The sequence below is a fragment of the Naegleria fowleri genome (assembly GCF_008403515.1).
Source record: "Naegleria fowleri strain ATCC 30894 chromosome Unknown tig12, whole genome shotgun sequence".
In the NCBI taxonomy this organism is placed as follows: domain Eukaryota; phylum Heterolobosea; class Eutetramitea; order Acrasida; family Naegleriidae; genus Naegleria; species Naegleria fowleri.
Genome location: NW_025407944.1, coordinates 506,333 through 534,289, shown reverse-complemented (window position 1 = coordinate 534,289; position 27,957 = coordinate 506,333). Strand labels below are relative to the sequence as shown.

The window sequence follows — 27,957 nt, the reverse complement described above, 5'->3', positions numbered from 1 at the left end:
GTGGCTCTAGGAGATGAGAAACAACCATTGAGCAAATATTTTGCGCAAAAAATTCATGATAATATTTCTGTGATAAATCGTTGAGGGGGCACGTCTCAAAGAGAGGCTGAGTAACTTCTAAGGCAACGCCTTTTCTTGTCTGGAAAATGTTGGCTCTTTCCATTTTAATAATCCCATTACCAATATAAATAAAATTGTTATTGGAAGAACTACTAAGCATTTCAGAGATTGATTTTTCAAACTTAAAACCCTTAAGGGTCTGAGATTGTACGTCACACAACACGCCAACTACTGAGTTTACGCGAATATTCTTTGATGTTGCTAAAACTCCAGGGCTAAATACATGAGCTCCCCTCAAAACAGCTTGTCCACATAGTCGATCCACCACAATGACTGAAATGTCGAATATTAAATATGTATTAATAACATTTCAATTATTGAGATATTTCATCACAATATTTCATGTTGTAAGAATGTGTTCCGAATATCTAACACCTACATTCAGTAATGTTTTCAAAACTGGGATATAATTTTTTTACAGGTATCTAAATATTGCAATAACAATTGTCAATCCACCATGTTGTTCCAAAACAAGGTATATTTCCAACATTTTACCTACAGTTAAACAATCTGGTACATTTTCATCTCTCTTCACTTCATACTTGTGCTCCAAAATTTCGCTTAATTTCTTTCTCACTTGCTCCATGATTTCGTCATTACTCTTCTTTTCATCCATTGAATTTTTTCTAAAGTGCAACATATTCACTCGTACTGTTGAAATATTCGGAGGTGTCTGTAAAGCCTTTTTCAAGCACTCTCCTCCATCCTCCTTCAATTCCATCACTTGTACCAAATATTCTTGCACTTCAGGTTGAAATAAATCAATTTTAAAATAATGAAGAGGATCCTCTTGGTCATGATTGGTGTATGATGATGATACTGGTTCGGAGGAATCAGTGGATCGTGTGGTGGTGAAAGTCATCGTTTGGCACCTTCTTCATGTGGAGTGTGCAAGAATATAAATTTTTTTTTTTATGATTCCAAAAAAAATGAGTAAATCTGTGGTGGTTGATAATGGCTCCTACGAGATGAGATTTGGATTATCGGGTGATGAGACTCCACTCGAGACATTCTACACGATGGACAAGGAATTCCTACATAATGGGCAGGTACCAATGAAAAGAGGATTGATCAATGATTTTGATGCCATGGATAAAGTTTGGCGCTATGGATTTAATGCTCTTCAAAAACCCGAACATGATTTGGATTCTTCGCCATTGGAAATGAGTGTCATCATGTCTGAACATCCTCTTGCTCCCAAGTTACACACTGAAAAGATAACTCAACACATTTTTGAACAATATGAAGTACCAGCATTTTACATCGCCAATCAAGGTCTTTTAGCTTTATACAGTTGTGGTAAAATTACTGGTATTGTTTGTGATGTTGGCTACGAACAAACAAGATTTACGCCAATATATGAAGGCTTGGCATTCACACATGCCGCTGATTTTGTAAATATTGGAGGAAAACATGTGAATGACTATCTTAAGCAATTAATCTTCAAGCAACTAGAGTCACAAAAATCCTCCGAAAAACCATTAGATGGTATGGATACCTCTGATGATTCCTCACATTCAAAACCTACCACTAAGAATACTCTGAATACTGACTTTTTGTCTATGAATGAACAAGAGCTCAACAATACATTTAATGATGAAGTAATCGAACAAATGAAACGGAAGGTAGTCTTTACAACAAACTACGAATATTCTAAGCAATTGAAAATGTCACAAGAGTTAAAACAAAAGACTGAGGAATCCATGCAATCAGGTAGTGCGGATGCCGGTGATCAAACAGGAGACAAGAAAAAACAAGCTAAAACCAAGTCTGCCACTTTAAATTACTATAAGGACTATACTCTTCCTGACGGTAAAAAGATATGGATTGGACAGATTGAGAGATTTTTGCCAACTGAGGTTTTCTTTAACCCCTCAGCTCACAACAAGGAACTCGAGATTCCTGGTATTCAAACCATTCTTTTTGAGTGTGCTAGTCAGTGCGAATTTGATACAAAGAAAGAAATGTTGTCAAATGTTATTGTTTGCGGAAGTACAGCCTCTATTAATGGATTTCCAAAGAGAGTAACCATTGAAGTTCAAGAACTAGCCACCACAAGCACGATCGTCAGCTTAATAGAGTCAAAAGATCCTGTGAACGCTGTTTGGTATGGCGCATCAGTCCTCTCCTCTCTTTCATCCTTCAACCAAATGTGGATCAAGAAGGGAGATTACAACGAATATGGCCCTCAAATTATTCATAGACGAACTTACTAATGAAAAGGTGTTGTCAACAAATCTAGAACAGGAATCCAATAAATTCATACAACTATTCATCAAAAGGACAAATGCATAACAATTTGCCGTGGATCAACATTTGATCTCTTGTCATCATTATTACTGTACAATCATAGTGTCATGAAGACAATAATGCCACCTCCAACTTGAATAACGAATTTAATCATTTATTCCTTATGTTTCTTGTAGTATGGTGTCTGTATACTATCGGAAATATTCTTAATTTGCTCACTCAAAATTTCAATAGTTCTCGAATAAATCTTCTTCTGGTCCTCTTCAGTTCCTACAACCTTGTTCCAAATCTTAAACACATTGTCAGTGGGTCTTTGAGAAACGCTCAATCCACAAATTTCATCACCAGGTTGCAAAACAGAATGATATTGTTCTCCAATCACAGCCAGCACCAACTCTCTCCACACAGTATCAGAAACTTCTTTCGGAATACGGAAAACCCATTCTCCACCATTGACATTATATGGATCCTCCCAAGCAGGTGCAATCTTTAAATGTTGGACTTTAGTGGTAACATCCGTTGGTTCATTCAAATTCTTCATCAAGTGAAATGATTCTTTCACCTTGAGATGAGAAAGATCAGGCAAATTATTAAAACAGCTCCAAAACTCTTGAATTGTTCCAAATTCACATAAATCACTCAAGTGTTCAAGACTCTTCCAAGCGTCTCCTGTTGTTACTTTCTCATGCCAAAATCTCCACTTGTTCTTTAAAGGCTTTGGTTTTGATTTTGGTTTCTTCTCTTCAACTGGAGGTTGGTCTTCGAAATATTCTTCCTCGTTTGTTGGTGTTGTTGATGATTCATCCATTGGTGATTGGTCTGCTGATGATGACATTATTGAGAATATTATTGGAAAATTAGAGAGGATGATGTTAGAGGGGTGAAAGTGGGAAGGAAAATTGAAAATTATTTTCGGTTATGAATGAATGGGACGGAACCTTGTTGGTGGTGATGATGATAACGAAGGAACGCTTGGAGAGGGTAACCCTGATGATGAGGAGGAGGAAAAATTTTTTACAACACAAAATCTGGGTCTTTGCTTCAACTTTATGATGATTTTCATCTCCAACGCACCTTTCACACAACAAGAGAGAAATTATCTTCACATGTCTTCGTTTTTTAAAACCATTTGACCAGTTGTATTTTGTAGTGGAGATTAATCTTTGAAAACATCATGCTGGTTTTTTACTCATTCAAATAACGTTCAAAAAGAGTAGCAATGTTGATTTCTGTTGCACATTCTCTCACCACTGAATATGTGTACTTGCTGGAGAGAGTGAGTTGATGTTGTTGTTGAGAACGATCAATATTGCTCTCCACCACTTCTTTTTTCCACTCCAGAATACTCTTGCTGATTAAATTGGAAATGTGAGGTATGAAATCAGGACCTCCACTATACCTCTCAGCATATGGAGAGTTACTGATTAAATTTCTCAGGATGAACAGTAAACGAGGAATATCGAACTGTTGATTCTTGTTCACCTTCTTAGTGTCAATCTTAGTGGTACTGGAGCTACTGTCATTCTCTTTTTTACGTTTCTTTCGTTGTGGCTTTGGTTTGGATTTGTTGTCTAATAGAGCATCCCATTGTTTGGCATTACGAGAGGCAATATAGGAGGCTACAATAATGAATTTCTCTAAAACCTCACCATCGACAATTCCAGTATTATTGACAAGATCCAACTCTGAGACGAGTTGAGTGATACTCGTTGCTGTGCCTGCTTCGGTCGTCATCGAATTCCCATCCATTGCTACTACTGGGTGGTGAGTTGTCATTGAATTGTTCATATCCAGTGTCTTGACATTGTAAATGTCAAACATGACAACTAGTTGGTGAAATGAAAAATTTCTAATTTTCTTGAACAAATTTGAAGCACTTCTCTCTACAGTACCTCCGTCTTTGGTCAGTTCATTGAGACAATAGTGGAACAAGTTTGGAATGAGTTTTACATAGACTAGAACATTCTTTTCCATATGAATGTGAGTCCTCAACACGAGCTCAATAAAATCTTCATATTCTTGCCTGTTCTTTCCCTGTAGAGAAATGTTTTTCATTAGAAAATTCGAAATAATGGCAATATCTTGATCTACGTTGGTAGTATTGATTGTTCGATATAAAATGTTTGGTAGAATTGAATTATATCCATTACTCGTAAATGTCACATTATTGAAAGAAATGGGTGTGTTATCCACATTAAAGACACACATGTTTTGATGTGAGGCATGAAAAATGTCGTTCAATACTGGTAAAACCTCTTCGTTGACTCCTCTCGCAATTAGACAAAAATTATTGTCATGAAATACATCCGAATTTTCAGAGGAAAGCATGTTGAAAAAATATGATTTAGAAGGATTCTTTTTAACCTTCTCAAACGCTTGCATTTTCATGAGAATGGAATACAATAATTTGGAAATGGTAGAATATTCATAAATATCAATGAGAATAATTTTTAGAAATTTGTTGGAACTGATTGCATATTCGCTACGAGACACATAATGAACTAAATGTTGAACATGATAGTCGATGATTGTACTATTCAAATCTATATGAACAAGACCATGTTTCCATAATTTAAAAAAAGTATTAAAATTTTCACATATATAGGGTAACAGAATTGGTTTCGAATCTTCAAATAATAGACTAATTTCAAAATTTTCTTGTGTCAGAGAAAGACGAAGTTTTGAGGTATCGTCAATTTGGGAATTATTCAATACATCTTTTTCTTGAGATTTCTTGACAACTAGTTCTTCTTCTTCCAACATTTGATGAATTTCTTTGTAAAGTTCATCATCTTCATCGTTGTCTTGGTTTGATGAATCACTGTAATCTTCATCATCAAGATCTTCTTCATTGTTACCATCATCATTGTAGTCATCATTGCCAATATTGTTCTCATCGTCCTCATCGTCATTATTTTGCACTAGAGTATTCCCATCGTCCAAACCGTGAGTATGGGGGTATTCCATCTCTTCGGAATTTAATGTTCTATCATCATCAACCATGTCATCTTCTTCGTGAGGTCTGGAGGGCTTCTTCTTTGTTCTTCTAGTTCGCAATTCACTCATTTTTGTCGAGAAACAAACAATCCAACAACTCCCGTTGATTAGGGACCAATTTCCGCATCGAGATCTTATTCACGCAAAGACTAATATAGATGTGTTATAGACTTATCACAAGCCGTCGTAGCTCAGTTGGATAGAGCACAGGACTTCTAATCCTGGGGTCGTGGGTTCGAGTCCCGTCGTCGGTAAACTTTTTGTGTTGTTATTACCCTTAAATTGATCTGGCACACTGCAAATTTTGAGTTTGGATTTTGTTAGTGACTATTGAATGGACCTGATTGCAAAGGAATGATCATTCTAGCAACTTCAAAAACATTTCCGAGCTTGCATTCCGAATTTGATTTTACCTCTCAAAAAAATTCATCACAAAAGTACATCATAAATTATTGCTATTTATTTATGTCCCGATTAGTGAAAACACCAGTTAATCAAATTCTGCACACCAACGTGGCAGTTGTACGAATGAAGATACAAAAAGCAGTTTTTGAAATTGCTTGCTACAAGAACAAAGTCATGTCTTGGCGAAAAGGCATTGAAAAAGATTTGGATGAAGTTGTACAAATTGATACCGTTTTTACGAATGTTTCAAAAGGAGAGGCTGCTAAAAAGAGTGATCTCTTGAAATATTTCAACACATCGGACACGAGAGAAGTTTGCAAAATTATTTTGAGAGAAGGAGAATTGCAAGTGAGTCCTAAAGAGAGAGAATTAATGTATGAATCCATGTTTAAAGATATTGTTACCATCATCACCAACAAGTGTATCAATCCCGATACACAAAGACCATATCCTGGAGGGGTTATTGAAAGAGCACTCAAAGAACAAATTCACTTCTCAGTCAAACCAAGTAAAAGCACAAAACAACAAGCATTGGAAGCAATCAGAAAATTGAAAAAGAAAATTCCAATTGAGAGAGCACATATGCGTTTGAAATGTACAGTATCTGGAAAAGAAAATGTAAGAAAATTGAGACAGCTCTTCAAAAATTCAAACAAGGAAGAGGAACAAGTGAAAATTGAAAAAGATGATTATGATCAGGATAGCGAGACTGCAAACATTGTTTGTCTTGTAGATCCAGGTCTTTATAGAGATATTTTTGATTTGATTCAAGATGATGGAGAAGTTCAAGTGTTAGACACTGCTGTTTCTGAAGAAGGTGACACTACTATTGACGAAATTGAAGAGGCAGAGGTCGAAAATAAGGCTGATCATCAAGAGGAAAGTACAGAACCTGTCGAAGAACAAGATGACGAAGAGGAAAATCTTTCATCTAAGAAATCTAAAAAGAAGGAAGCAGCTGTGGAAAGTGATAGCAAACAGAAAAAGTCAAAGAAAGAAAAGAAAACCAAAGCGACAGCTGAGGAGGTGGCCAGTGACGAGGAAGAGACTACCACAAAAAAAATCAAGAAAAAATCAAAAGCACAAAAAGAGGAAAGTGACGAAGAGTTTGAAGAAACTTCCAAGTCTTCTAAGAATGTAACGAATCACATTGAGAGCGATGAAGAAAATGAAGACTCCTCTGTGAAAAGGTCAAATAAGAAGGACAAAAAGAAGTCTAAAAAGAATAAGCAGCAAAAGAACAATTCAGATGATGAACAGCCCTCCAAGAAAGGAGATGAAGAGGCGCTAAGTGACAATGCAGAGGAGGTGCACAGTCAGCCAAAAAAGCCAAGCAAAAAAGAGCTAAAAAAGGCAAAGAAAAACAAGCAAACCTTAACAGAAGAGGAAGGGCAAGAAAGTTCAGACGAAGACGAACAAGCACCAGTTGCAAAAACAAAGTCTCATCAACCACAGTCATCAACAAACAATATTGAAGAAAATGAAATAGAAGAAAACATTGAAATTCCAAAAACAAAACCCACGAGAAAAGAAAGAAAAAAGAAAGGAAATAAGAAGAACGTGGAAAGTGATGACGAATAAATTAATTTCAACTGGGAGTTTAACGATCAGTTACACTTCGAAAATGTGACAATAGGGGCCATCTGATGAAAACTGCAATCCTTGCCTATTTCCATAAGTACCAGAAATAATAACGTTACCCTCTCGTCCTGTCATCATGGAGTGAACTTCTTTAACAAAATGTTCGTACAATTGCAAACCTGTGTCTTTGTCTATTAATTGGTAATATTGAAAATTTTTATCTTTCAATTTTCCAGCAATTGAAGCCTGTGGAACAATCACAATGTCAAAATTATCCAGCTCGCAAATTGCTTGTTTACTATCGAGTCCTGTAGAAATACTTTTAGATTGAAGAATTTGTTTCACAATTTTTGAGACATCCTCGGAAGTGCATCCTTTCATGAAAGAAAGGTATAAAACCACTCCTCGATTATTCACAGTTGATTTCCATTCATCCACATTATTCTTTGATTTTCGGAATATGACGATCGTACCCCATAAAATTGAGACATACCACGTACCATCAACAAATTGGCAGAAGTGATATTTTGGAGGATGACTCGCGCTTTGGACATTTTTTTTGATGGGAGAGTAGTATCGTCAATATCGTCATCCACTGCCACTTCGATTATTAACTAATTCTTTTTCTTTTTTGTTGGTCGTGTGAAGAGAAATTCCGAAACATTTTTCACATCTTTGGGAATAACAAGATAGTTTCCATTTGAAGACCAAACACTTCTCACTATTGGAACATGATTGGATGTGTATGGCTTGTACTCATTTGTTGTATGTTTGTGGGGTCGTTTCTTCTTTTTCTTTCCATCTCCGCTCATTGATGCAGATTCTGTGGAAAAGATTACATTTAAGAATAAATTGTAGTTATTATTATTCCAAAATTATTGTCCATTCACGATGATGAAGAATTGTTAAATAATTATCAATCAAGTTCATTTGATCAATTAATTCAATTGATTCTAAACTATAACATACCCACTCTCTTTAGTACCTTTTTAATTGCTTCATCAGCTTTATCCTTCCGTTTTCGAGCAGGTTTTTTAAATTGAGGGTTATCTGCGTTGGTGATAGTTGTTGCACTTGTCAGGGACAAAGCGTCCACAGCTCCGTCCAAATTGGTTGGAAGAAGATTATTCTCTCCTTCCTGCAAGGTAGTGGTACTTTGTTGTGCACTGCTGGCAATACTCTCATTATCATCGTTCGTGATGGGTGTTTCCGATAATTTATCATCTTCCTCTTCTTCATCATCATCGGATTCCTCTTCATCCTCCTCCTCATCATCATCAGTTTCTGATTCTTCCTCTCCATTTATTTTGCTTGATGTTTCTGCTTCCTCTTGATGAGCAGTAGACGAGCTTTCATGTTGAGTAATGACTTCCTCTTCCTCATCCACAATGACTTTGTTTTTCATCACCATTTTTTTCTTTTTGTAAAACGAAATTCAGATCTTTACGGAGATTGTTGGTGTGTTGATTGTGTCTCGCTCCTTGTGTGAACAGAATTTTTGAAAACTGCAGAGGAACCTTATAAATCGGGAAGGTCAATATTGTGCGATGACATGAATTTTATTTGATGGTATATCATGCTTAATGAGGACATTGTGGGTCTACTTGTCAAATCCAAACATCTTTGGAAAGCGCCTTTGTCACATGTTAAGGACAACACTGCCTTCTCCAGACAATTCTCACATTTATGCGTTTCGAGTTCGTGCTGAACGAAAAGGTTGATTGAAATCCTGGGTCAATTCTCTCATTCATGGACTGGCATGATCATCCACTCTCACAAAGAGGTCAATTATCAAGGCAGTCCTTATCGCAGTGGTTCGTTCTACTCATTGAAGATGGACTCTGGATTCAACATCATTTCTTTCCACATCATGTACTCATCTGTGAGCACAAACCTTGAAAATGTATCTCTCAGATTTGTCACGACTTCTCTTCTCAGTTGGATCAATAATTCATTAGCAGTCTCTAGATTAATGACTTTTGAATTGGCCACTGATTTTGTCATTTGCCTTGCTCGTCCAGAAATATTCACTTGTTGTATACTCTCTCCAGAGAAGTATTTCTTATGTAAATCACGACACGATTGACGACGTTGTTTTCCATTCATTCTTGCAATTTTGCTTTGTAATTTTTGAATCTCGACTAAACATTCACAATTTTCTGCTGAGAATTCCTTATCGCAATATTCATAAAAGAGATTCCAACCAATTTCATCTTTCAAAAGCATCATTAGCTCATTGGCTTCCACACCAGCAATACTTGTTGTTGTGATTTGTGGCGATGACAAGGAATTGGTGGTTGTGTTTGAATTGGTGGTTGTATATCCAGCTACACTTGTTGCTGTATTTGTATTGGTCAATACAGTGGCTCCACCAATAGACGACGACAATGAGTTCATGGTGTGGTTGTTGTGACGATTACGGTTGTCTATCATGATGGCGGACGTGCTATTCGAAGTGTTGATGCTTGTATTGTCTTGATGAGAGTGTTGTCGTACATGTGAGGTAAGATCTTGTTCTTCATCATCATGAGACGCCTTTTCTCCTCTTCGTTTTCTGGTCCACAACAAAAATCTTCGCGTCTTTTTCTTCTTTTTGGTCATCTCAAGCGTTTGTTGTTGTTGTTGGATCAAATGATCAGGATGATGCTCGTTGTTGGAATACGATGTCATGGAAGTAGTAGTAGTAGTATTGATTGGTTGTTCATGATGGTGTTCATTGTTCATGTTTGGATCACAATCTTCTAGCTCCAAAAACTCATCGAGCGTGAGTTGTTGTTGGTTATTATTGTTGTTGGAGGTGGAAGAATCAACAGAGAGAAGGAGATGAGGAAAGTGTTGTTTGTGTGGAGTGAATTCTGGAGCAGATTGAGTCCAACAGGCGAGAGAGGAAGTCAGATTGGTGCTTGCGTTGGTGGATGCAACTTCTGAAGCGGTGCCATCATGATGAGGAGGAGAATGGCGAAGCCTTCGGTTGTTGTTGTTGTGGCTTTGCTTGAACCATCCATGATGATGATGATGTTGGTTGAGTTGATGTTGAATGTTGCCCATAATGATGATGAAAATATGAATGACACAACTAGTAACCAAATTTTAAACGCGGTTTGTTGATAGAGTCTAGTTGTGGTGTGTTGTTGGGTGAGTGAGTATAATATGAATGGGAAGAAGATAGACCACCAACGCGATGTCGTGTTGTTGGTACTAGTAATTGTTGAAATAAGAGATAGTGTTTAAGATCTAATGTTGTTGAAATGAAAGCGTTTGGAATTTCTTTCCGCATCAACGATTATGGGGATGATGATGAAAAGAGACAGCTTTCTTGTTGGTTGATCTTTCTAACAACAATGCGACGAGAGTTCGTTACGGAAAAGGCAACAATAATTTTTGGGCTTCTTCTTCTGCAACAAAAGTGTGAACGTGAAAATCTGGTCAGCACCTTTGCAAATGTTTTTTTCAAGAATTTTTGTGCAATTTTGCCAACTGACAAGTGAGATGTTGCTTTTGGGAAAGAATGGAAGCTATTATTGTAATCATGCAAAATCACGGTTTATGGCGGTAACTTGAAAGGAGCTTGCTGTCTCATATTACGAACAATGATTTAATACTGTGAAATACAACAAGATGAAGAATGCGACTCAGATAGATTGTGAATTACTAAACTCTATTTCTTCCAAGCCATCAAAAAGTGAGGAAATTTTCTTACTCCAAGCCTCTTTGGATAAAGGATTGCTCTCTGAGCGAGCAATATTTGGCGACTCATTAAATTGTTCAATTTCACCAAATTTCAAGCTCAACGAGTTGAGTAAAAAATTATTCTCTTTTTGATACTCAGTGAGAGACAATTCTTGAATGTTCTTTGATTGTATAATTTTCTCTTGATCGATGAATCGAGAAAATGAAAATATTATTTTCCATGTAAAAGTACAAATTAATTCATTTTGACCTTCCCTATTTTTCCCAACAATCTTTTCTAGCCTAGTGTGCGTGACAATTGTTGTTTGTTGATAGTCCTTTGTGTCAACAGCAACATTAATTTTCCAACGTTTGCCGTCATACTAAAGTTCATTTGGTTTCATTCATGTTCCAAAGTGAAACATCGTTGTATCATAATCACAAGATCAATATTTTCATACAACTTCAATCAAAATGGAATCAACTTACGTATTCAAGACCCAGCTGTTCTTTAGCTTTCATTTTCATGAAAACGATGGGCTGTGCTGCTCCATCTTGAGTCATGCTGCGTAATATTTGGATGACTAGAAAGAGATATTTCACATACGTAGATGTGACAGTTATTTCAATTTCTGAAACAACAATGATGTGAAAACACTCACCTGGACAATTTATCCCAAATGCATCGACCACAAATTGTGTCAACGTTGAATGTAGCTCTAAATCAACCTCTTGTGCCAAACTTTCTCCAATCGATTGTTCCAATTCAGGAGAAGTTTGCAAAAGTATTTCTCTCACCAGAACAATTAAAAATTCTCCAATTCGTTTTTTTCTTTCCACCATTGGATAGAGAGTGGTTGTTGTTGAGCTGCTTGTGATGACATTTTTCGTATCATCATTGGAAGGATTAAAATTAATGTGATCATTGACGGTTATGCGGCCTAGTAGACGTGGAATGTCTTTTCCAATGGTTGTAATTTGATCTAAATCACTATCAATGGGTCCCATCACAATATGATATAAGGTGTTCTTCATCTTTTCAATACTCAGTTGTGAGACTGCGGTTTGTGTCGGAGAAAGAGGAGAAACTATTGACATAGACAGCATTTGGGAAGGTGATGGAGCCGTGATTTTATTCGGATTCAACTCTGCCATCAGATCATCATCATCTCCACTCAAAGAATTGAAAATCATAAACCTTCTTGGTTTTTGCATTTTTTTGATTTGGATAGTGGTGGAGTAATCTCATGACTACCAAGGAAAGAGATATCCACAATCGGAATTGCACCCTCTCGACCCCCTTTTGGTGTGGAAACAACATCTTGCATGATTTATAAAGTTGACTGAAGGCCGAACAAAATTGATTGAATCGAAAAAAATGGCTCCAATAATGCACATGTATTCTCCACAACGATACGTTCAAGTTGCATTACCTCGCTCTCTTGTTCCGAATAATGGTGGAGAGGAACAAACGAACACAACGTTCTTTCAGAATGTTCTACAATATTTAAAATCAAGTCCTGAGAGAGCCGTTAAAATGTTTACTAGCCTCTCCTTTTGGAAGTGGTTCTTATTCGTCGGAGGCGGTTGTATCTTGGTCTCTTTATTAAGTCGAGCAAAAAAGGAGCAACAAGTGTTGTCTCGATTTACACAGCAATCTGCAGCAACTAAAAGTGTGGATCAAGTGAAGAGAGTAAAGGTATATGCAGGACTTCGGAATGAAGGTGCCACTTGCTAGTAAGTATTTTGAGTTGCTTTTGAGCATAAAATTCGAATATTTCAATTTTTATTTTAATTGTGACGATTAGCTTAAATTCTCTTCTACAAACTCTCTTCCACATTCCAAAGTTTAGAAGAAGCGTATTTACAATGATGATGGATAAGGAAGACGTTGATTCAATTTCAAAAGCAATTGCTCGAGTTTTTTATAACTTACAAAAGGCATGTGACCCACATGAAGAGGGACATTCATACACAGGAACAGTTTCTACAAGATGTTTAATTGATAGTTTTGGTTGGAGTGGCAATCAAGTTTTTGAACAACACGATATTCAAGAAGTTGCTCGTGTGCTGCTTGACGATTTGCAGCAAAAGATGAGAAATACCTCTGTTTCAAAAAGTATTAGCCAACTCTTTTTAGGAAAAGTGGAAAGCGGAGTTGAGTGCATTAATGTTGAGTTTAGAAGTGTAAAAGAAGAAACATTCTATGACATACAGCTTGATGTAAAGGGATGTCGAAATATTTATGAATCATTCAAAAGATATGTAAAACCCGAAATTTTGTCAGGGCAAAACAAATATCATGCAGAGGGCTATGGGCTCCAAGATGCAAAGAAGTATTCAAACTTTACACATTTACCAAAAGTACTCATGCTTCATCTGAAACGATTTGATTATACTCCATTGGGTACCTTACAAAAGGTTACTGACACGTATGAATTTGATGACCACATCAATTTAACAGAGTTTGTAAAGCAAAAGAATGGAAATAAGAAGGAGTACTCTTATTCTCTCCATGCTGTGCTCATTCACAAAGGTTCAAGCGTACATAGTGGTCACTACGTTGTTGCAATTAATGTAAGCGAGGATCTTCACACCAAAGAGTGGTATCTTTTCGATGATGAGAAAGCCACAAAAATATCATCCTTTGAGGCCATACAAGCAAATTATGGAGGATTTAATACCGCATACATGCTTGTTTATTTGAGATATGATGCCATCGCAGAAATTACAAAACCAATTTCGTCAAGCGAAATTCCAGAAAAATTACGAGAAATGTTACGACATGAAGACAGCTCATGTACAATCTTGTAGGATTCAATTTATTGTAAATCAATGGATCAATGATGTTACACATTTTCTCGCTGATTCGTTGGATAGATCACTCCATCGAGATGAGATTTTTGAGCATTAGGAAGAAGAAGTAACCTTATCCAACACAGAACTGAAGGCTGTGGGCTTAATAGACCAAATACCTGCTGTATGTTTTGGAGAATACCCACATCAAATGGATTGTCTCCATCTGCTTTATCCTTATTAAATTGAAGCTCAATTGAGGTTTGATTTGTTAACACAAGGTATATGTGCCAAGAAGAGAATATGAACATGGTTATTCCCACCAAGCCAGAAAGAATCATTTCTATCAACGCCCACCAATCCCACATTTCAAACAAAAGAGGATCTGGAGTGTACACTCCAACCAAGCCAAAACCAATCATGAAGAACTGGTAAATTGATGCTACAGCCAAGAATACAGAAAAACTCAGGAAGTACTTGTGATTTTGAAGTCCAACACCTAATTATGAGGTAAATGATATTTCATCCACAAAAGGTCAACGACATATTTCAACTACTGAAAGAAATATTTAGTCGATATCACTTACAATTATTCAACCAAGGACAATGATGATCCATCTTCAATACACATGTGTCACATATATGACAATGATGAGCTCTCATTGGTTTTGGTTGTTGACATCGTCCACACCATTTACTCCATGTTTTTCCAGGAATAGTTTTTGGACTTTTTTTGAATGACTCTAAATCACCAACACCCAATGAATGAATCCATTCTTTGGGAGTTGTTCCTGGATTGATTCGAATGCATTGAATGTAGTTAAAGAATACAGAGATGGTCATGTAAACTCCAAATACAAGATGAAAGCAATATGTCCACCACTGTGTATTCATCATTGGCAATATTACAGCAAAGTAAAAACCAAAGTTCAAGGTCAACAGAGCGAGAGCAGTTATCACCAACAAAACACCACAGAAACGCATACCAAAGCGAGCTCCTTTTACAAACACTCTACCAACTTTTGATTCATAAAGAAGTTCCATGGCAGAAACACGCATTTCTTTCTCCTCCAAGTCGTCGTGATGTTTACAAGAAGACTCTTCCTCTTGATCGTGGTTAGGATGCATTTCGCTTTGATCAGGTATTGCCAAGTGGTGACGTTTACTAAGGTTTTGAGGAGGATGGTAAATGGAACACGAAGGTGAATGGATTGTCACTTCAGTGAATTCTTTAGCGTTGATGCTGCCACTCTCTTGCTCTTTTTCAGGGTACAATGTGGAAGATAAGTTATGCATATTTTTTCATATTGTGTTTTTATTAAATGGTAGGAAAGAGTAAAACTATTGTTTTCAGGAGTTTTCCAATTATGAATTGTCTTTTTTCAGGTTTGTTATTCTCAGCTGAGGGCAAGAAGAGTGTTCAGTCAGAAGAAAAAAATGAGCGCAAAAGAAAAGCCTTCATCAGCCGCACAGGATGGCACCGATCAACAACAACAGCATCATCAACAGCAAAATGACGAGTCGTCGACCATCAATACAACATCATCAAATCTATGTAAACCTGTTGGATTTACGGACGACGGAAAACCAATCTATGATAGAACAGGCATTGAGATGCACCCAAAGAAGCCGCACACGTCGGCAAAGGATAACCGGCAGTTGTGTGCGTATGGAGGTACTGTATGTACACAAAAGCCGATGAAAGGATTTGATTTTTGTGTGAAACATATCCTTCAAGATCCGACAGCTCCGTTCAAGAAGTGTGAGTTTTCATCAACAAAACAATGCGGAAATCCAGTCAAAATCGACCAGGATGATGCCAGATATTGTGTTGCTCACAAAACAAAGCTAGGATTAATTGAAAAGGGTCAATCTGGATACTCAAAAAAGAATAAGAAACAATCGGAGGAAGGAGCTTCTGGAGAAAACGAGCCAAAACCAAAGAAGGGAAGAAAAAAGGCCTCTAAATCTGAATCTAATACCACAACTAATTCGAAAGAGGCTGCTGCTTCCTCGTTAGGGCAGGCTCAAACCAGCAGCACTTCAGAGAAGCCAATTTCAACGGTAGAACCTACAACATCTTCAATCCTACCTGCATCATCATCAACCACGGCTCCTGTACTTTCTTCAGGTTCTGCCACTGTTGAAAACATTTTACCATATCCATATGAAAACTTCAATAATGATGAGGATACTGATTCAGATGAATACACGGGAGTCAATCGTGTTTTTGATCCAAGAAAAGAACCCAAACCCAAAAAATCACCCCCTCACAAAAGAAAACGAAAGTTTAACAAGAAACAACCATCTTCAGATGAATTGAGTGGTTCAGATACAGAATCTGATGAGCCTACAGACGAGGATGGAGGCACTGAAGAATATCCTGCACTTTCATTTGGTAAAAATTCTCAGCATCTATCAGAGATGGAATTTCTTCGAGTTCGAAAACATCACATTGAGACCTTATTGAAAATGTATCAAAAAAGACACAGAAAAGTCAGAAACGAATTAGAAAGAAAATATAATGAATTTCTAATTCAAAGAGAGATTGCTGCCAATGCTATTCTCGAACAAAATCCAAATATTAACTCAGACATCAAAATTCGTCTCAAAAAAGTCAACTTCAATGATTATTATAATCCTAAAAATCAAGTGAACAGAAATGAAGAAAGCATAATAGTCATGCCAACCGTGAACTTTCCTCCCGAAAATCAACAAATTTATCATTGCGAGAAGGTCGAAAAATATCAGGATGAAGAAAAGAAAGTGCCACTCTGTTGTCATCCCCAATGTTTCAATAAGCGATTACTAGGAGTTGATTTTTGTTTGCAGCACATTCTTTATGACCACAAACAGCGATTCTATGTTCCATCATCAACAGGTAACACCCCTACGTATGCTCTTAGTAGTGAAGTTAATATCAAAATTCCAAAAGATTCGACACTTGCGGAAAAGACCATTGTTGTTTTGGAAAACGTTGATCGTTTATCAGCACCCACTACTTGGCAAGTCCCACCTGAACAAGAGCAGCGAATTCAAAACTTGCTTCGAAAGTTGAAAGGCCATTCTGCATCATCCACCTCACAACAAGCCCAAGATACCACACCACTATCAACAACAATGAATCAAGATCAAACTACCACTAACACTGCAACGATTCAACAGGAACAACAACAACCCCAACAACCAATGGAGATGATTTAACCCTTGCCCTCAATATATTTTCCAATTCTGAAAGTTGAAAAAAATATCTTTTTTTTTATAATTAAAAATGCAACGTCTCGAGTGTTCCGTTCAACACTACGCTTGGGGAAAGAAAGGCCTACAGAGTTCGGTGTGTGATCTCGTGAAAGAGAACTATGAAACAATCCATCGGAAAAAAATTGATACCGATAAACCCTATGCCGAATTATGGATGGGCACTCATCCGAATGCTCCATCAAAAGTACAACCATCATCAGAATTACTTTCATCCTTCCTGAAAAGTCAAGTCAGTAATTACTTTTCTAGCGAAGAAATTTCAGAGTTTTTTCAAATCAGAGGATATGAATTTGCATCCCTTCCGTACCTATTCAAAGTGTTATCTGTAAACCAAGCACTTTCTATCCAGGCTCATCCCGATGAACAACTCGCTCAGAAGTTGTTTAAAAGTGATCCCGAACACTACAAGGATCCTTACCATAAACCAGAATTGTGCTGTGCTTTGACCGATTTTGAAGCCTTGTGTGCGTTCCAAAAATTGGAAACAATCATTTCCAACATTAGACAAGTGAAAGAACTGCAAGCATTGCTAAAATCTCAGAATCACGAATTGGTGGAGCACGTCATTTCTTTAAAAGAACAAGATATTGCCAAATTATCTGCAGAAGAACGTAAAACTCTTCTTCAAAAACTTTTCCATGCTCTAATGACGAGCAGTAAGTCTCAAGTTGAGACACATCTCCCACATCTCATTAACCGCTTGAATCAAAGTGAAACGAAATCTGGTCTTGAAAATTTGATTTTACGATTATACAGCGATTATGGAAATGACATTGGATGTTTCTCAGTGTTCTTTTTGAACTATGTCACTTTAAAACCTGGTGAAGGACTATTTCTTGGCCCAAATGAACCTCATGCTTATCTTTCTGGGGATTGTATGGAATGTATGGCCTCATCCGATAATGTTGTAAGAGCTGGGCTTACCCCCAAGTTTATTGACACAGAAACACTGGTTGAAATGTTGACCTATGATGATTGTGCTTTGGACAAGATGAAGTGTAATGGTGAGAAGGTTAATGATTTCGAGACGTTATATGCACCACCCGTTTCTGAGTTTAAGGTACAAAAAATTGTTTTACCAAATCAATTTGACAAATATCAATGGTCAACAAATGCAATTTCAATAGCAATTGTTTTGGAGGGTAAAGGACTGATTAACGGTGAAAAGTTCGTAAAGGGAGATGTTGTCCTTCTACCTTTCAATGCAACACCAGAAATTGAAAATGCTGGTAATGATCAGATGGTGGTATTTGTAGCCTCCACAAATATTACAAACATCAGTGTAAAATAAATAGAGGAGTTGTGTTACATGAAACTGAACGAGAATGCATCTCTCATGGGAGCATCGTCATCAGAGTCTGATTGATAATCTGCCAAGTCCTGCAAGGAAGATATAGTTGAAGTGCATGATCGAACCCAATGATCGTCTTGTTTTTTTGCCAACTTGAGCAAATCAACACTGTCTGGAGTTGGAACAGTCGCGAAAAACTTTAAACAGTTCATGACATCCATAGGAATGGTTTTTCTATCTGTCCAACAACATGTAGCGACGAACTGTGTAATGTATTGGAACATCTGGTGGTCATTGAGCCGTGTTTTTAAGCTTGCCAAATTCAGATTTTTTGACAACTCTTCCTTTCCAGTAATGATGACATTAAAGTTATTGGTACATCGTTCAATGTCTTCCAAGCGTGATAGATCTTCTACAGAAACCTGTGTAATACAACTATCGAAAAATTTAGGCCACTCGTCAAAGTCCTTGATTCGAGAGCTGATATACTTCTTCAAGTTTATCATGCATTGAATTCGATCGAGTTTCTTCAAGACTGTTTCATCCGTGATATTACTAAGATCCATGAGTCTTAGTAAAATATCTTGAATACACGAAAGTAAACCTCTATAAAAGTGATCCATCTTACAAAGTAAATGACTGGCTAGTAACTCACTCTTCTTGAAATAAAATGTTTCCAAACGCTCAATGGCTTGTTTTTCATCGTTCAAATCGTTTGTTGTTGTTTTTTGTTGAGCATTCTTGGTGAAAGGTCTTGCATTTCGTGAGGGAGTATTCTGCTTAATAAAGTTATACGTAAAGGGGCTGTATATATAGTTAGATTGAATTCGACTTGGACTAGGCACTTTGAGAGGAGAGGAAGAGCCACCACCACAACTCTCTGATTTCATCCAAAGAGAGGCAGGATTGGTGAAGGAAGGCAACAGAGATGTTGCAGTTGTGCCAAATGATTGAGAAGGCATCAAAATGTTGCTGGTGGTGGTGGTGGTGCTCACTGAGGTCGTAGTCGTAGAGGTAGTGATTGTTGTTATGGTACATGGTTGTTGTTGTTGCTGTGAAGGGTTAGAATCCAGGAGTACACATGGGGGAAGAATAAAGCTATTGATCGAGGCAGGTAATGGATGATGATGGGGTTGTTGTTGTTGTAGTGAGGGAGAGGTGGTCGTTGCAGTAGGTGTAGCCGTTACTGTACATGGTTTGGATGGATTGGGTGATGATGATTTTCTGATGATGGTCGATGAACGAGGTTGAGTAATAAGAGAAGGGGATGATGTTTTCTTGAAACTACCACCACCACACGAGGAGGTTGTCGTGGTGCTAACTCCTGTTCTGTTCATCATTTCGAAAGAACTCTCAAACTTTGACACAGCAAGAGGAGGCGATTTCAGTGCTGTTGAAGACTTTTGGGATATCACATTGCTGAATGCAATATTGTTCTTGAGATGAATTTCAATCAAAGATCGAGGCTGTGAGGGTGGAAAGTGATTCAATAATCGGTTAGGGGTTGTTGGAGTGGTAGGATTGCTTTTAGGAGTGCTGGTGGTGCTGCTACTATTGCTTAAAGGTGAGTTGGGAAATGAAAGAATGGTCGTGGTTGAGGATGAGGAAGATGACGACGAGATTTGACTGTCCTTACCGAGTGTGGGAGGTGTAGTATTCAACTGGAAACTATTGCTGTTAGGTATTAAGAGTTGTAACTTTTGTGTTGTTGTTGTTGTTGGGTGAATGGAATGTGTAGTGGTGAGTGAGTGGGTAATGTTGGCTGTGGAGGCTGCCTGACCTGATTTCAAACAAGGAGAAGCAGAGGAGGAGGATACCAATATTTGACTGGTCTTGTTTGAGTCTAAATTATAACCTACAGAGGATAAGTGCTCATCATCTTGTATCAAACAACGTTCTTCCAATAAGGTCGAGAGTGAGTAAGTAGAAGTTGAACTCCGAGATACTGATGAGGGCGAAGTAGGGAAAAGGCTTACCTGAGACGAAGAAGAAGTGGTTGTGGTGGTGATATCCATTCCCACACGACTACTATTGTCGAGAGTTGTTCTTGGGGATTTTCCAATAGGGAGCACATTTCCAGTGTCTGTGTTGCTGTGTTGATTGCCGTTGGATCCAACATATTGTAAGTTACAGGCTTGATGATGATGAATTGCATGGTTGGTGTTAATAGTAGAAGTACTTGAAATATTCTTTTGATGGAACAACAAGAAAGAATTATTATTGCTACTATCGTTAGTTGTCTTTCCATCTGATATTGATGATGAATCTACTACAAAGTGAGAGGGTGTGGATGATACAGGAGTTGCTGCTGCCGTTGAAGATGCAACATTCAATAAATAGGGAGTTGAGTGCATTCTCAAATAAGTTAATTGAAAAATTGATTATTGTAAATCTAAAATAACTCTGAGTGCTGATTCTCAAGATCAATGATGTCCTGGGGCTCTGTGATTTATGCATGAATAGATATACATGTTGTTTTCAAACATCAAGCCATACTTACATTTTCAATCCGATTGCCAAAAAGTGATATAAGTGATCACAACAATACTACAACACACAGATCTTGTGACCCTTGATTGCACTCAATCAAATATTCACAATGACGACGAGGAGGAGTGAATCACACCAACTGTTGTTGTATGCACACACAAGCTGCTGATGAATGAACACAATTTCTCTCCTTCTTTAGCGTTTTCTCTGCGGAAGGCTTGAGAAGAAATGAACAACAACAAGCCAATAAACGCTCGCGGTGCGCGTCTTGACTGAAAACCAAAATCGTACGGAGGATCTTTTGGTTTTTTTTTTGCGATGCGTGCTCTCTCGGTTTTGGAATGTCTCGTGCTCTCTCACTAAGGCGATCAATTTGAATGGGAAATGAAAACAAGAATGGTGATCTTTGGGGTAGCATTTCGTTTTAAAAATTCAAATGATTATTTTTTGTTAACAATTGTGTACATGTGAAAGGAGAAATTTTTTAGTATCAAAACTAAAACGGTGTGTGAGATGAATGGTCCAAAATCGATGAATTCGAAGGAAATTTGTTGTCTTGTTTTCGAGTCGTGATCACTGTTTGAAATTGGGTGTTGATTGCATGAGGGTGTGAAAACATTGAAAAGCAGAAGATATGGCTTGCTTCTTTGCGAAAGCAATGTCTAAAATGGTGTTCCTTTCCTCCTTTTCATGTGGTGGTGACTCAATATTGTATTCCATCATTTGTGTTTGACGATCAACTTCGATAGAATATTTCAAAACTTCCATAACTTCTGTCTCGCTCACCTGAGAAAACAAGGAATAACATGAATAGATGGGCTTGACGACGAGAGCTTGCTTGGACGGCAGGAGAGAGCTCACAATATCATGATTCTTCTGTTTCATGCACGAGATGTATTCCTCTAACATCATGTTTGATGATTCTTTTTGAGCAATGGTTTTACTCAGCATTTGTAAGCTTCTCGTGATAAGCTCCACTTCCCTATTCAAGGAGAGAAGTGATAAAAGTCCCGATTGATCCGAAGAGCGCTCTTCGAAATATTGAGCTAGCAAAAACTCTGTCACACCAGAGCCAGCCACAACGTGAGACTGTGAAACAAGTAATTTGAGACCTGTTTGTGTATTTCTCATGATCTGTTCTAACTCATAGGATTGCGAATGTGATGGAGAACAGAGTAATACAGAATACACCTCTGATTCAATGTTTTCGTTTGTGAAATAGATACAACTGTGGTACCACCTTGAGAAAACATTTTGAAAAATTCTTTACACCTACCTGCGTCCCATAACTTGAATTTCTGATATTTCAGTGACATGTCCAATATCTGATTCATGCAAAGGAAAAACAATGGAGGTAAGAGGAGAAGCACCGGTCAGTCGGATGACATCATCCATGTAAAATTGTGAAATTCTCTCAACAGGTATAATGCCATTCTTCAACAAGAGGAGCTGAATTGGCTTATCGATCAATTTTTGGCATGCGACAACCTCAATGCCCATTTGTTTCCACTCATTGATTCTCTCTTTAACAATTTTAAGAGTATTTCCTTCACCTGAAGATTTCAGCTTAATCATTGCTCCAATATTGCTTTCTGTATATTCTTCTTCACTCTTTGGTAAATTGAGTAGAATGGATTCTTTGAATACTATAATCCGCTTATTTTGAATGGTTTCAGATTGTGTGAAAGATTTTACAATATCAGGAAAAGGAATATTTAGAATTAGCCCTTTTTTCAACACACTATCTTCATACGTTATTCCTTCTCCATACAATAGCACATAATTTATATCGTTTTTTCTTCCAAAATATGATGAACCCATTTTCGGTAACATTACTTGAGAGAAAATTCGAACAGAAAGAGCGCTTAAAAAATCCACCTGATGAGAATTGAGCCTTAATAATTTGTTTCCAAGCCATTTGGTTTTGACAATGGGCAGAAGGATCTTCAATGTGAGCGCTTGCACAGGAATTTGTTGTCGATCAAAAAATTCATTCGTCCACCCAGGTATCAAATGTTGCAGTAAATAATTTAACTTGAATAAAGAATAATTTTCACAATCTTCTTTGAGTAACATGTACATGATGCATGTGAGCAATCCAAATGTGCTTCCATAAAAACCATATTGAAAATTATGTGATTTTAGAAAACTTTTGATGGTTTTTGCAAACACAATTTCTTCATCCGTTGCATTAAAATCTAATAAATCAAAATTTAAAATTCCAAAAGAACAACAAGTCATACAAATCTCATCCGAATCGCGTTGAGACTTCTTTCCGACGAGAATAATTTTTCCATGTGGTCCACAACAATTAGAAAACAACCGTTTCATGTCATACAACAATTTCATTTGTATTTTTTATGTGTGGAGAAATAATATAGCATCCAAAGAAGAACACTTGGTTTAGTTTACAATACGACAGTTGTTTTAATCCTTCTTTGGATAATGAAGACCTGTCACAGAGGGCTTTATATAGATGGGGCATGATAGCACAACATCCGGTCCAAATGAAACGCTACAAGTAACCTTAATGGTGTATGAAACGTGGATGAGTTTGGAGTTGTTGACACTTGGAAGCCAATATTTTCTATTTTCAAATGCGTCATATTGCTCATTAATCGATTTGCTGCCTTCAGTCTTCTTAACATTGACTTCTGACATATCACGATAAGAAGGTATCTCAAATACTATCTTCTTTTCCAACTTGGCTTCAGGAACAACAGTTTCATCAAATTGTTTCTCAAACATCACATTCTCATCTATGTCTTCAGTTTTGGAATCAAAAACTTTAATGGCAGATTCCAAACATTTAAATGTTTGTATAAGTGATATAACTATTTTGTTGACTGTTTTCGATGATTCGTTATCAACGTGGAGAGTAAAAACAATATCGTCATCATACATTCTGAAAGTATTTCTTGCAAAATCACAACTAATTTTCATCTTTTTCGAGGAGAATAAAAACTTTTTAGAAGTTTCAAAATGCATGGAAGATTTTCCAATTCCCTCCAGTGTTGGATAAGCTTCACTAACGAAAAATATGCATGATTTTTCTATTTTGCATTTGTGGAATGAGTCCTCGTTCTTTACAACAACTTGTGACTTTTTCTTGGAAGATTTTTTCTTGGTGTGTGATCGACGTCGTTGACATTGCTTCTTTGGCAGATGAATGGGGATGATCATGGGAATTTTTCTGTTCTGTTGGAGGTGAAGGAGAATGAGGATGCAATGTTACTGCATCATGTTCTGTTACTAGAAAAGCCTTTAGCTTGTAACAAATGATAAATTGAATGCCATTTCTTTCATGGAAAATACTTGTCGGAATTCTATCCGGCAATTGATAGGTAAATGGATACGAGTGTTGGCCAATTTCAAGATCTTCATTCATAAAATCCTTGATCAAAATATAATCCAAGCAAAATACTTTTTCTTTTTCCAACTCGAATTGTCCATTCTCACTTTTCTTGAGACAACGCTCAAAGGCTTTGCATCTCAAAATCAATTTTTTGGATAGAGATGAATCTAAACCCTCCGTTAATTTGACATCAATATTGCCTGAAACAATATCATGCTCTTTTATAAATTTGTTTTCTCTGTTAAGTCTGATTCGAATGGATCCACCAGATTTGATGGTGTTTTTGAATTGAAATCTTTCGAGTGATTGTTTCGGAATAATTGATGAAGGTGTGGATTGTTGTTCATCATGATGTTGTTGTTTTAATTTTTCTGTCTTGTTATTTGTTGTTGAACCTTCTTCTTCATGGGGAGTTGTTGTTTCTTGGTCTGCACCATTTGAATGACCCGAGGACGATGACGTGTTTTTGTCCATTTTTTTTCTTATGAACCTTCCGTTCTCATTCTTCTTGAGAGGATCAATTCTTTTTTGTCTTCACAGTAAGAGCAACCGAATATAAATATTTAGTGTCAACTGTCACATTGTGTCTGAAATCAATATGAATCAGGAATACCATTCCAACGTAATATTGACTGATCTTTTAAGATTCATGATTCAAAATTTAGACTATCGAAGGGTCGACGTTTAAACAATGCATCTGAAAGAAAGAAAAAAAGAAGCCGAATTAATTAGAATATATGTGATTATTGGAATTTTATTATTAAACAGGATACCTTTTGACCTCAATATAAATCCTCGGGATCTTTTTTTTAATGGGTTGATTAACTTTACTCGGAAATTTTTCATAACTAACATAGTTGGAACAGAAATAAAGACAATTTTTACAATGAATTTTTGTTGTTTACTCTTTCGAAACGAAGGCCACAGCGAATAGAGCCATTAGTTCCTGCTGACTTTCAGAAATTTGTAGAAATCCAGCAGGCCAAGAAACCAGTTGCGGATGGATGTGGTTGTTTGGAGTTTTTTAATAAAAACTGTTTTTTTTGGTGATTGATATAATTTTATTGCTCTTTCTCAGCAACACAAATCCAGATCGAACGACTGCGCGAATTTGGAACTGTTTACAACTTTGGTTGCGAGGACTATCCTGGATGAATGGCTATTCGTTGTGGCTGCAGGTTTGATGGAGCTCTTCTTTCTGTTCTCGTTCTTTTTGAGAGAATTAACTCTTATTTGTCTTGAGGAGAATATATTTTGCTTGTGGTTTCTTTATGAAAAGTCAAAAAACTGATTCTCCACAAGACAAAACCATGATTGAAAATACAAAATAGGTGACTTATATTACATTTATTCATTATCCAACTCCACCTTAATTGGTGCCTTTTGAGCTTGTTCTATTTTCAATCCTTTAAACATTTTTCCAAAGGGTGGTGTTGGAATGAAACGTCCAGAACCAGCTTGCACATTTAACTGTTGATTTTCCCAAACGACTCGACCATTGGAGATGGTCACTTCAACAACACCTCTCACCTTCCATCCTTCATACACATTGTAATCAATATTTTGATGATGTGTTTTGGCACTAATGACTCTTGTTGCATTTGGATTCAATACAATAATATCAGCATCAGATCCTACTTGAATGGCTCCTTTCTGTGGATAAATGTTAAATATTTGAGCGGCTTCGGTACTCGTCACACGCACATAATCACTTGGAGATAATTCACCAGTGGCTACAAGCTTATCAAAGAGAACGGACATTCGATCTTCCAAACCATTGATACCATTTGGAATCTTTCTAAAGTCATGAAGACCCATCTTCTTTTGTTCAGAATCGAACACACAATGATCTGTACCTGTTAAATCCAAAATTTTGTTTTTCAAACCTGCAATGAGAGCGAGTTGATCTTGTTTGCTTCGAATTGGTGGACTCATGACGTATTTTGCTCTTTGAAGCCAATCGCCATTGTAATAAACACTTTCATCGAGAGTGAGACCAGCTGCAATGGGTTCTCCAACTATTCTATAACCCTTTGCTTTGGCACGTGCAATTTCATCCATGGCATCTTTGGACATGACATGAACAATATCTGTATGTTTGAAAAAAGTAAAAAACAATAATAATTAAATAATAATTAAATAGTAATAATTGAAAATGATGATGTAAGGATTCAATGGAGTGCTCATTTCTCACTGAGAAACTTACAAAGAGGAGCATTTCCAACAGAGTAAGCAATTTCAGCAGCTCTGTGAACAGCCTCAGCCTCAACATTCTTTGGTCTACTTTGTGGATGACCTTCAGGGCCAGTAATACCCATTTCGAATAATTTTCGTTGTCCTTCCACAACCAAATCACCGTTTTCTCTATGGTGTGGTGCGTGTGAGTGAGGGAGAAATACCAACATAAATGAATATTTAAATGAAATTTGGAATGGATTTGAAATAATTACAAAACGATTCACTTGTACTCCATCTATGAATCTCATGAACTATATTACTTACGCATGCACTTGAGAAATTGCTCCACTGTGGTTGCCATTCAACAAATTGGAATTATTGATCATTGTTGTCGGTGCAACATTTTCAAGTGATGAATATGACAACTTACATTTCTAGGGCCTTTTTAAATCCTTGATATAAATTTGCATCATCGACTTGCAGTACTCCCTTATAGGCCATGAAAAATTTAAAACTATTAATTCCATGATGTTTGACAAGTTCTTCCATTTCACGTGCAGTGTTTTCGTCCCATCCTGTAATGGCAACATGAAGTCCATAATCTGCACAGCTTAATTTTTCACCTCTCTTTTTATACTCCTTGACAATATCAATGTAACTTTGTCCTTTTTGTGGAATGGCACTATTGTTCCAATTGTTATTGTTCCACACGCAATTTCTATTTCCAACAAACAATTCTTAAAATGACTTTTCATAACTTACAAATCAATAATCATGGTTGTGCCTCCACTGATACCGGCTCGTGTTCCATGATAGAAATCATCTTTGCTCACAGTACCCACTGTGTGTGTCGTGATTGATCATTGAAGGACATTACAAATTGTCGTTTTAAAACCATTTTCCAAAAGTCAATTTTCAACAATCAGTTACATTCATTGATCATCCATTCGTTCATGATTTCCAAAATGATGATCAAAGTCAGCCATTCGTACGAAACTTACTGAAAGGAAGAGCCAAATGCACATGCGGATCAATTCCTCCTGGCATGACATATTTACCAGTTGCATCCACAATCTTGACATTTTGTAATGACACATCGATTCCGTCTTGATTTAATAATACTTGGTGTTCATACTCAATGCTCCAAGAAGGATTGGTACGGGAGAAAATATGTATGATTTTTCCGTCTTTGATCACCACATTGGCTGGAAATTCATTGTCATGTGTTACTACAATTCCACCACGAATGATAATGAGAGGACGAGTCTCTGCTGTTTGATGAATGTCTTGATGACCAGTGAGATCGACTTGTATATTCTTGGGTGGATGTTGTTGATCTTCAAGTGGATCAGCACGGATCACAAGCGCGGACAAGATGATCATCATTGCCAGCAAGATTGATCTTTCAAGATTTGGGTGTGAGATTTTGAGCATTTTTTTAAAGTTTAAAACTGAGTAGGACTTGAGTTTACAAAACTGGTGTGAATGGAAGAAGGAGTGAATGCAGTGCATCTGGTTTTTAATTAAATTAATAACAATTCAAGCGCTTGATGAGGATATGTAC

At 37.0% G+C, this 27,957-nt stretch overlaps 18 protein-coding genes across 18 annotated transcripts in view; 6 read left to right on the top strand and 12 right to left on the bottom strand.

The window, feature by feature from the left end:
* FDP41_011924 (uncharacterized protein) overlaps window positions 1-17 on the top strand; it is a gene marked incomplete at both ends in the record, with an annotated part of 1,047 nt that extends 1,030 nt beyond the window's left edge. Inside the window, one exon of the mRNA XM_044702387.1 lies at window positions 1-17. This exon is cut by the window's left edge and continues 1,030 nt beyond it. Coding sequence (XP_044566776.1) covers window positions 1-17 — 17 coding nt within the window.
* A 518-nt stretch (window positions 18-535) lies between these two features.
* FDP41_011923 (uncharacterized protein) lies at window positions 536-982 on the bottom strand (the record flags this gene model as incomplete). The annotated part of the gene is made up of 1 exon (XM_044702386.1): window positions 536-982. One exon carries the CDS (start codon window positions 980-982, stop codon window positions 536-538), a length of 447 nt encoding a protein of 148 aa, XP_044566775.1.
* Window positions 983-1,049: 67 nt separating this feature from the next.
* FDP41_011922 (uncharacterized protein) lies at window positions 1,050-2,336 on the top strand (the record flags this gene model as incomplete). The annotated part of the gene is made up of 1 exon (XM_044702385.1): window positions 1,050-2,336. One exon carries the CDS (start codon window positions 1,050-1,052, stop codon window positions 2,334-2,336), a length of 1,287 nt encoding a protein of 428 aa, XP_044566774.1.
* Window positions 2,337-2,524: 188 nt separating this feature from the next.
* FDP41_011921 (uncharacterized protein) lies at window positions 2,525-3,205 on the bottom strand (the record flags this gene model as incomplete). Its single annotated transcript, XM_044702384.1, has 1 exon — window positions 2,525-3,205. One exon carries the CDS (start codon window positions 3,203-3,205, stop codon window positions 2,525-2,527), a length of 681 nt encoding a protein of 226 aa, XP_044566773.1.
* A 350-nt stretch (window positions 3,206-3,555) lies between these two features.
* On the bottom strand, window positions 3,556-5,436 carry FDP41_011920 (uncharacterized protein; the record flags this gene model as incomplete). The annotated part of the gene is made up of 1 exon (XM_044702383.1): window positions 3,556-5,436. One exon carries the CDS (start codon window positions 5,434-5,436, stop codon window positions 3,556-3,558), a length of 1,881 nt encoding a protein of 626 aa, XP_044566772.1.
* A 510-nt stretch (window positions 5,437-5,946) lies between these two features.
* FDP41_011919 (uncharacterized protein) lies at window positions 5,947-7,353 on the top strand (the record flags this gene model as incomplete). The annotated part of the gene is made up of 1 exon (XM_044702381.1): window positions 5,947-7,353. One exon carries the CDS (start codon window positions 5,947-5,949, stop codon window positions 7,351-7,353), a length of 1,407 nt encoding a protein of 468 aa, XP_044566771.1.
* Window positions 7,354-7,383: 30 nt separating this feature from the next.
* FDP41_011918 (uncharacterized protein) lies at window positions 7,384-7,907 on the bottom strand (the record flags this gene model as incomplete). The annotated part of the gene is made up of 2 exons (XM_044702380.1): window positions 7,384-7,797; window positions 7,854-7,907. 2 exons carry the CDS (start codon window positions 7,905-7,907, stop codon window positions 7,384-7,386), a joined length of 468 nt encoding a protein of 155 aa, XP_044566770.1.
* A 60-nt stretch (window positions 7,908-7,967) lies between these two features.
* Window positions 7,968-8,764, bottom strand: FDP41_011917 (uncharacterized protein; the record flags this gene model as incomplete). The annotated part of the gene is made up of 2 exons (XM_044702379.1): window positions 7,968-8,176; window positions 8,323-8,764. The coding sequence occupies 2 exons, from the start codon at window positions 8,762-8,764 to the stop codon at window positions 7,968-7,970; spliced, it is 651 nt and encodes a 216-aa protein (XP_044566769.1).
* Window positions 8,765-9,174: 410 nt separating this feature from the next.
* On the bottom strand, window positions 9,175-10,401 carry FDP41_011916 (uncharacterized protein; the record flags this gene model as incomplete). The annotated part of the gene is made up of 1 exon (XM_044702378.1): window positions 9,175-10,401. One exon carries the CDS (start codon window positions 10,399-10,401, stop codon window positions 9,175-9,177), a length of 1,227 nt encoding a protein of 408 aa, XP_044566768.1.
* A 584-nt stretch (window positions 10,402-10,985) lies between these two features.
* FDP41_011915 (uncharacterized protein) lies at window positions 10,986-12,237 on the bottom strand (the record flags this gene model as incomplete). Its single annotated transcript, XM_044702377.1, has 3 exons — window positions 10,986-11,405; window positions 11,512-11,606; window positions 11,685-12,237. 3 exons carry the CDS (start codon window positions 12,235-12,237, stop codon window positions 10,986-10,988), a joined length of 1,068 nt encoding a protein of 355 aa, XP_044566767.1.
* Window positions 12,238-12,400: 163 nt separating this feature from the next.
* On the top strand, window positions 12,401-13,836 carry FDP41_011914 (uncharacterized protein; the record flags this gene model as incomplete). Its single annotated transcript, XM_044702376.1, has 2 exons — window positions 12,401-12,759; window positions 12,831-13,836. 2 exons carry the CDS (start codon window positions 12,401-12,403, stop codon window positions 13,834-13,836), a joined length of 1,365 nt encoding a protein of 454 aa, XP_044566766.1.
* Window positions 13,837-13,871: 35 nt separating this feature from the next.
* On the bottom strand, window positions 13,872-15,114 carry FDP41_011913 (uncharacterized protein; the record flags this gene model as incomplete). Its single annotated transcript, XM_044702375.1, has 2 exons — window positions 13,872-14,317; window positions 14,406-15,114. The coding sequence occupies 2 exons, from the start codon at window positions 15,112-15,114 to the stop codon at window positions 13,872-13,874; spliced, it is 1,155 nt and encodes a 384-aa protein (XP_044566765.1).
* Window positions 15,115-15,255: 141 nt separating this feature from the next.
* Window positions 15,256-17,022, top strand: FDP41_011912 (uncharacterized protein; the record flags this gene model as incomplete). The annotated part of the gene is made up of 1 exon (XM_044702374.1): window positions 15,256-17,022. The coding sequence occupies one exon, from the start codon at window positions 15,256-15,258 to the stop codon at window positions 17,020-17,022; it is 1,767 nt and encodes a 588-aa protein (XP_044566764.1).
* Window positions 17,023-17,089: 67 nt separating this feature from the next.
* On the top strand, window positions 17,090-18,370 carry FDP41_011911 (uncharacterized protein; the record flags this gene model as incomplete). The annotated part of the gene is made up of 1 exon (XM_044702373.1): window positions 17,090-18,370. One exon carries the CDS (start codon window positions 17,090-17,092, stop codon window positions 18,368-18,370), a length of 1,281 nt encoding a protein of 426 aa, XP_044566763.1.
* A 14-nt stretch (window positions 18,371-18,384) lies between these two features.
* Window positions 18,385-20,724, bottom strand: FDP41_011910 (uncharacterized protein; the record flags this gene model as incomplete). Its single annotated transcript, XM_044702372.1, has 1 exon — window positions 18,385-20,724. One exon carries the CDS (start codon window positions 20,722-20,724, stop codon window positions 18,385-18,387), a length of 2,340 nt encoding a protein of 779 aa, XP_044566762.1.
* Window positions 20,725-21,433: 709 nt separating this feature from the next.
* On the bottom strand, window positions 21,434-23,209 carry FDP41_011909 (uncharacterized protein; the record flags this gene model as incomplete). Its single annotated transcript, XM_044702370.1, has 2 exons — window positions 21,434-22,088; window positions 22,137-23,209. The coding sequence occupies 2 exons, from the start codon at window positions 23,207-23,209 to the stop codon at window positions 21,434-21,436; spliced, it is 1,728 nt and encodes a 575-aa protein (XP_044566761.1).
* Window positions 23,210-23,287: 78 nt separating this feature from the next.
* On the bottom strand, window positions 23,288-24,689 carry FDP41_011908 (uncharacterized protein; the record flags this gene model as incomplete). The annotated part of the gene is made up of 2 exons (XM_044702369.1): window positions 23,288-23,888; window positions 24,001-24,689. 2 exons carry the CDS (start codon window positions 24,687-24,689, stop codon window positions 23,288-23,290), a joined length of 1,290 nt encoding a protein of 429 aa, XP_044566760.1.
* Window positions 24,690-25,562: 873 nt separating this feature from the next.
* FDP41_011907 (uncharacterized protein) lies at window positions 25,563-27,827 on the bottom strand (the record flags this gene model as incomplete). Its single annotated transcript, XM_044702368.1, has 6 exons — window positions 25,563-26,305; window positions 26,422-26,579; window positions 26,718-26,741; window positions 26,824-27,075; window positions 27,156-27,234; window positions 27,395-27,827. 6 exons carry the CDS (start codon window positions 27,825-27,827, stop codon window positions 25,563-25,565), a joined length of 1,689 nt encoding a protein of 562 aa, XP_044566759.1.
* Window positions 27,828-27,957: the final 130 nt, after the last annotated feature.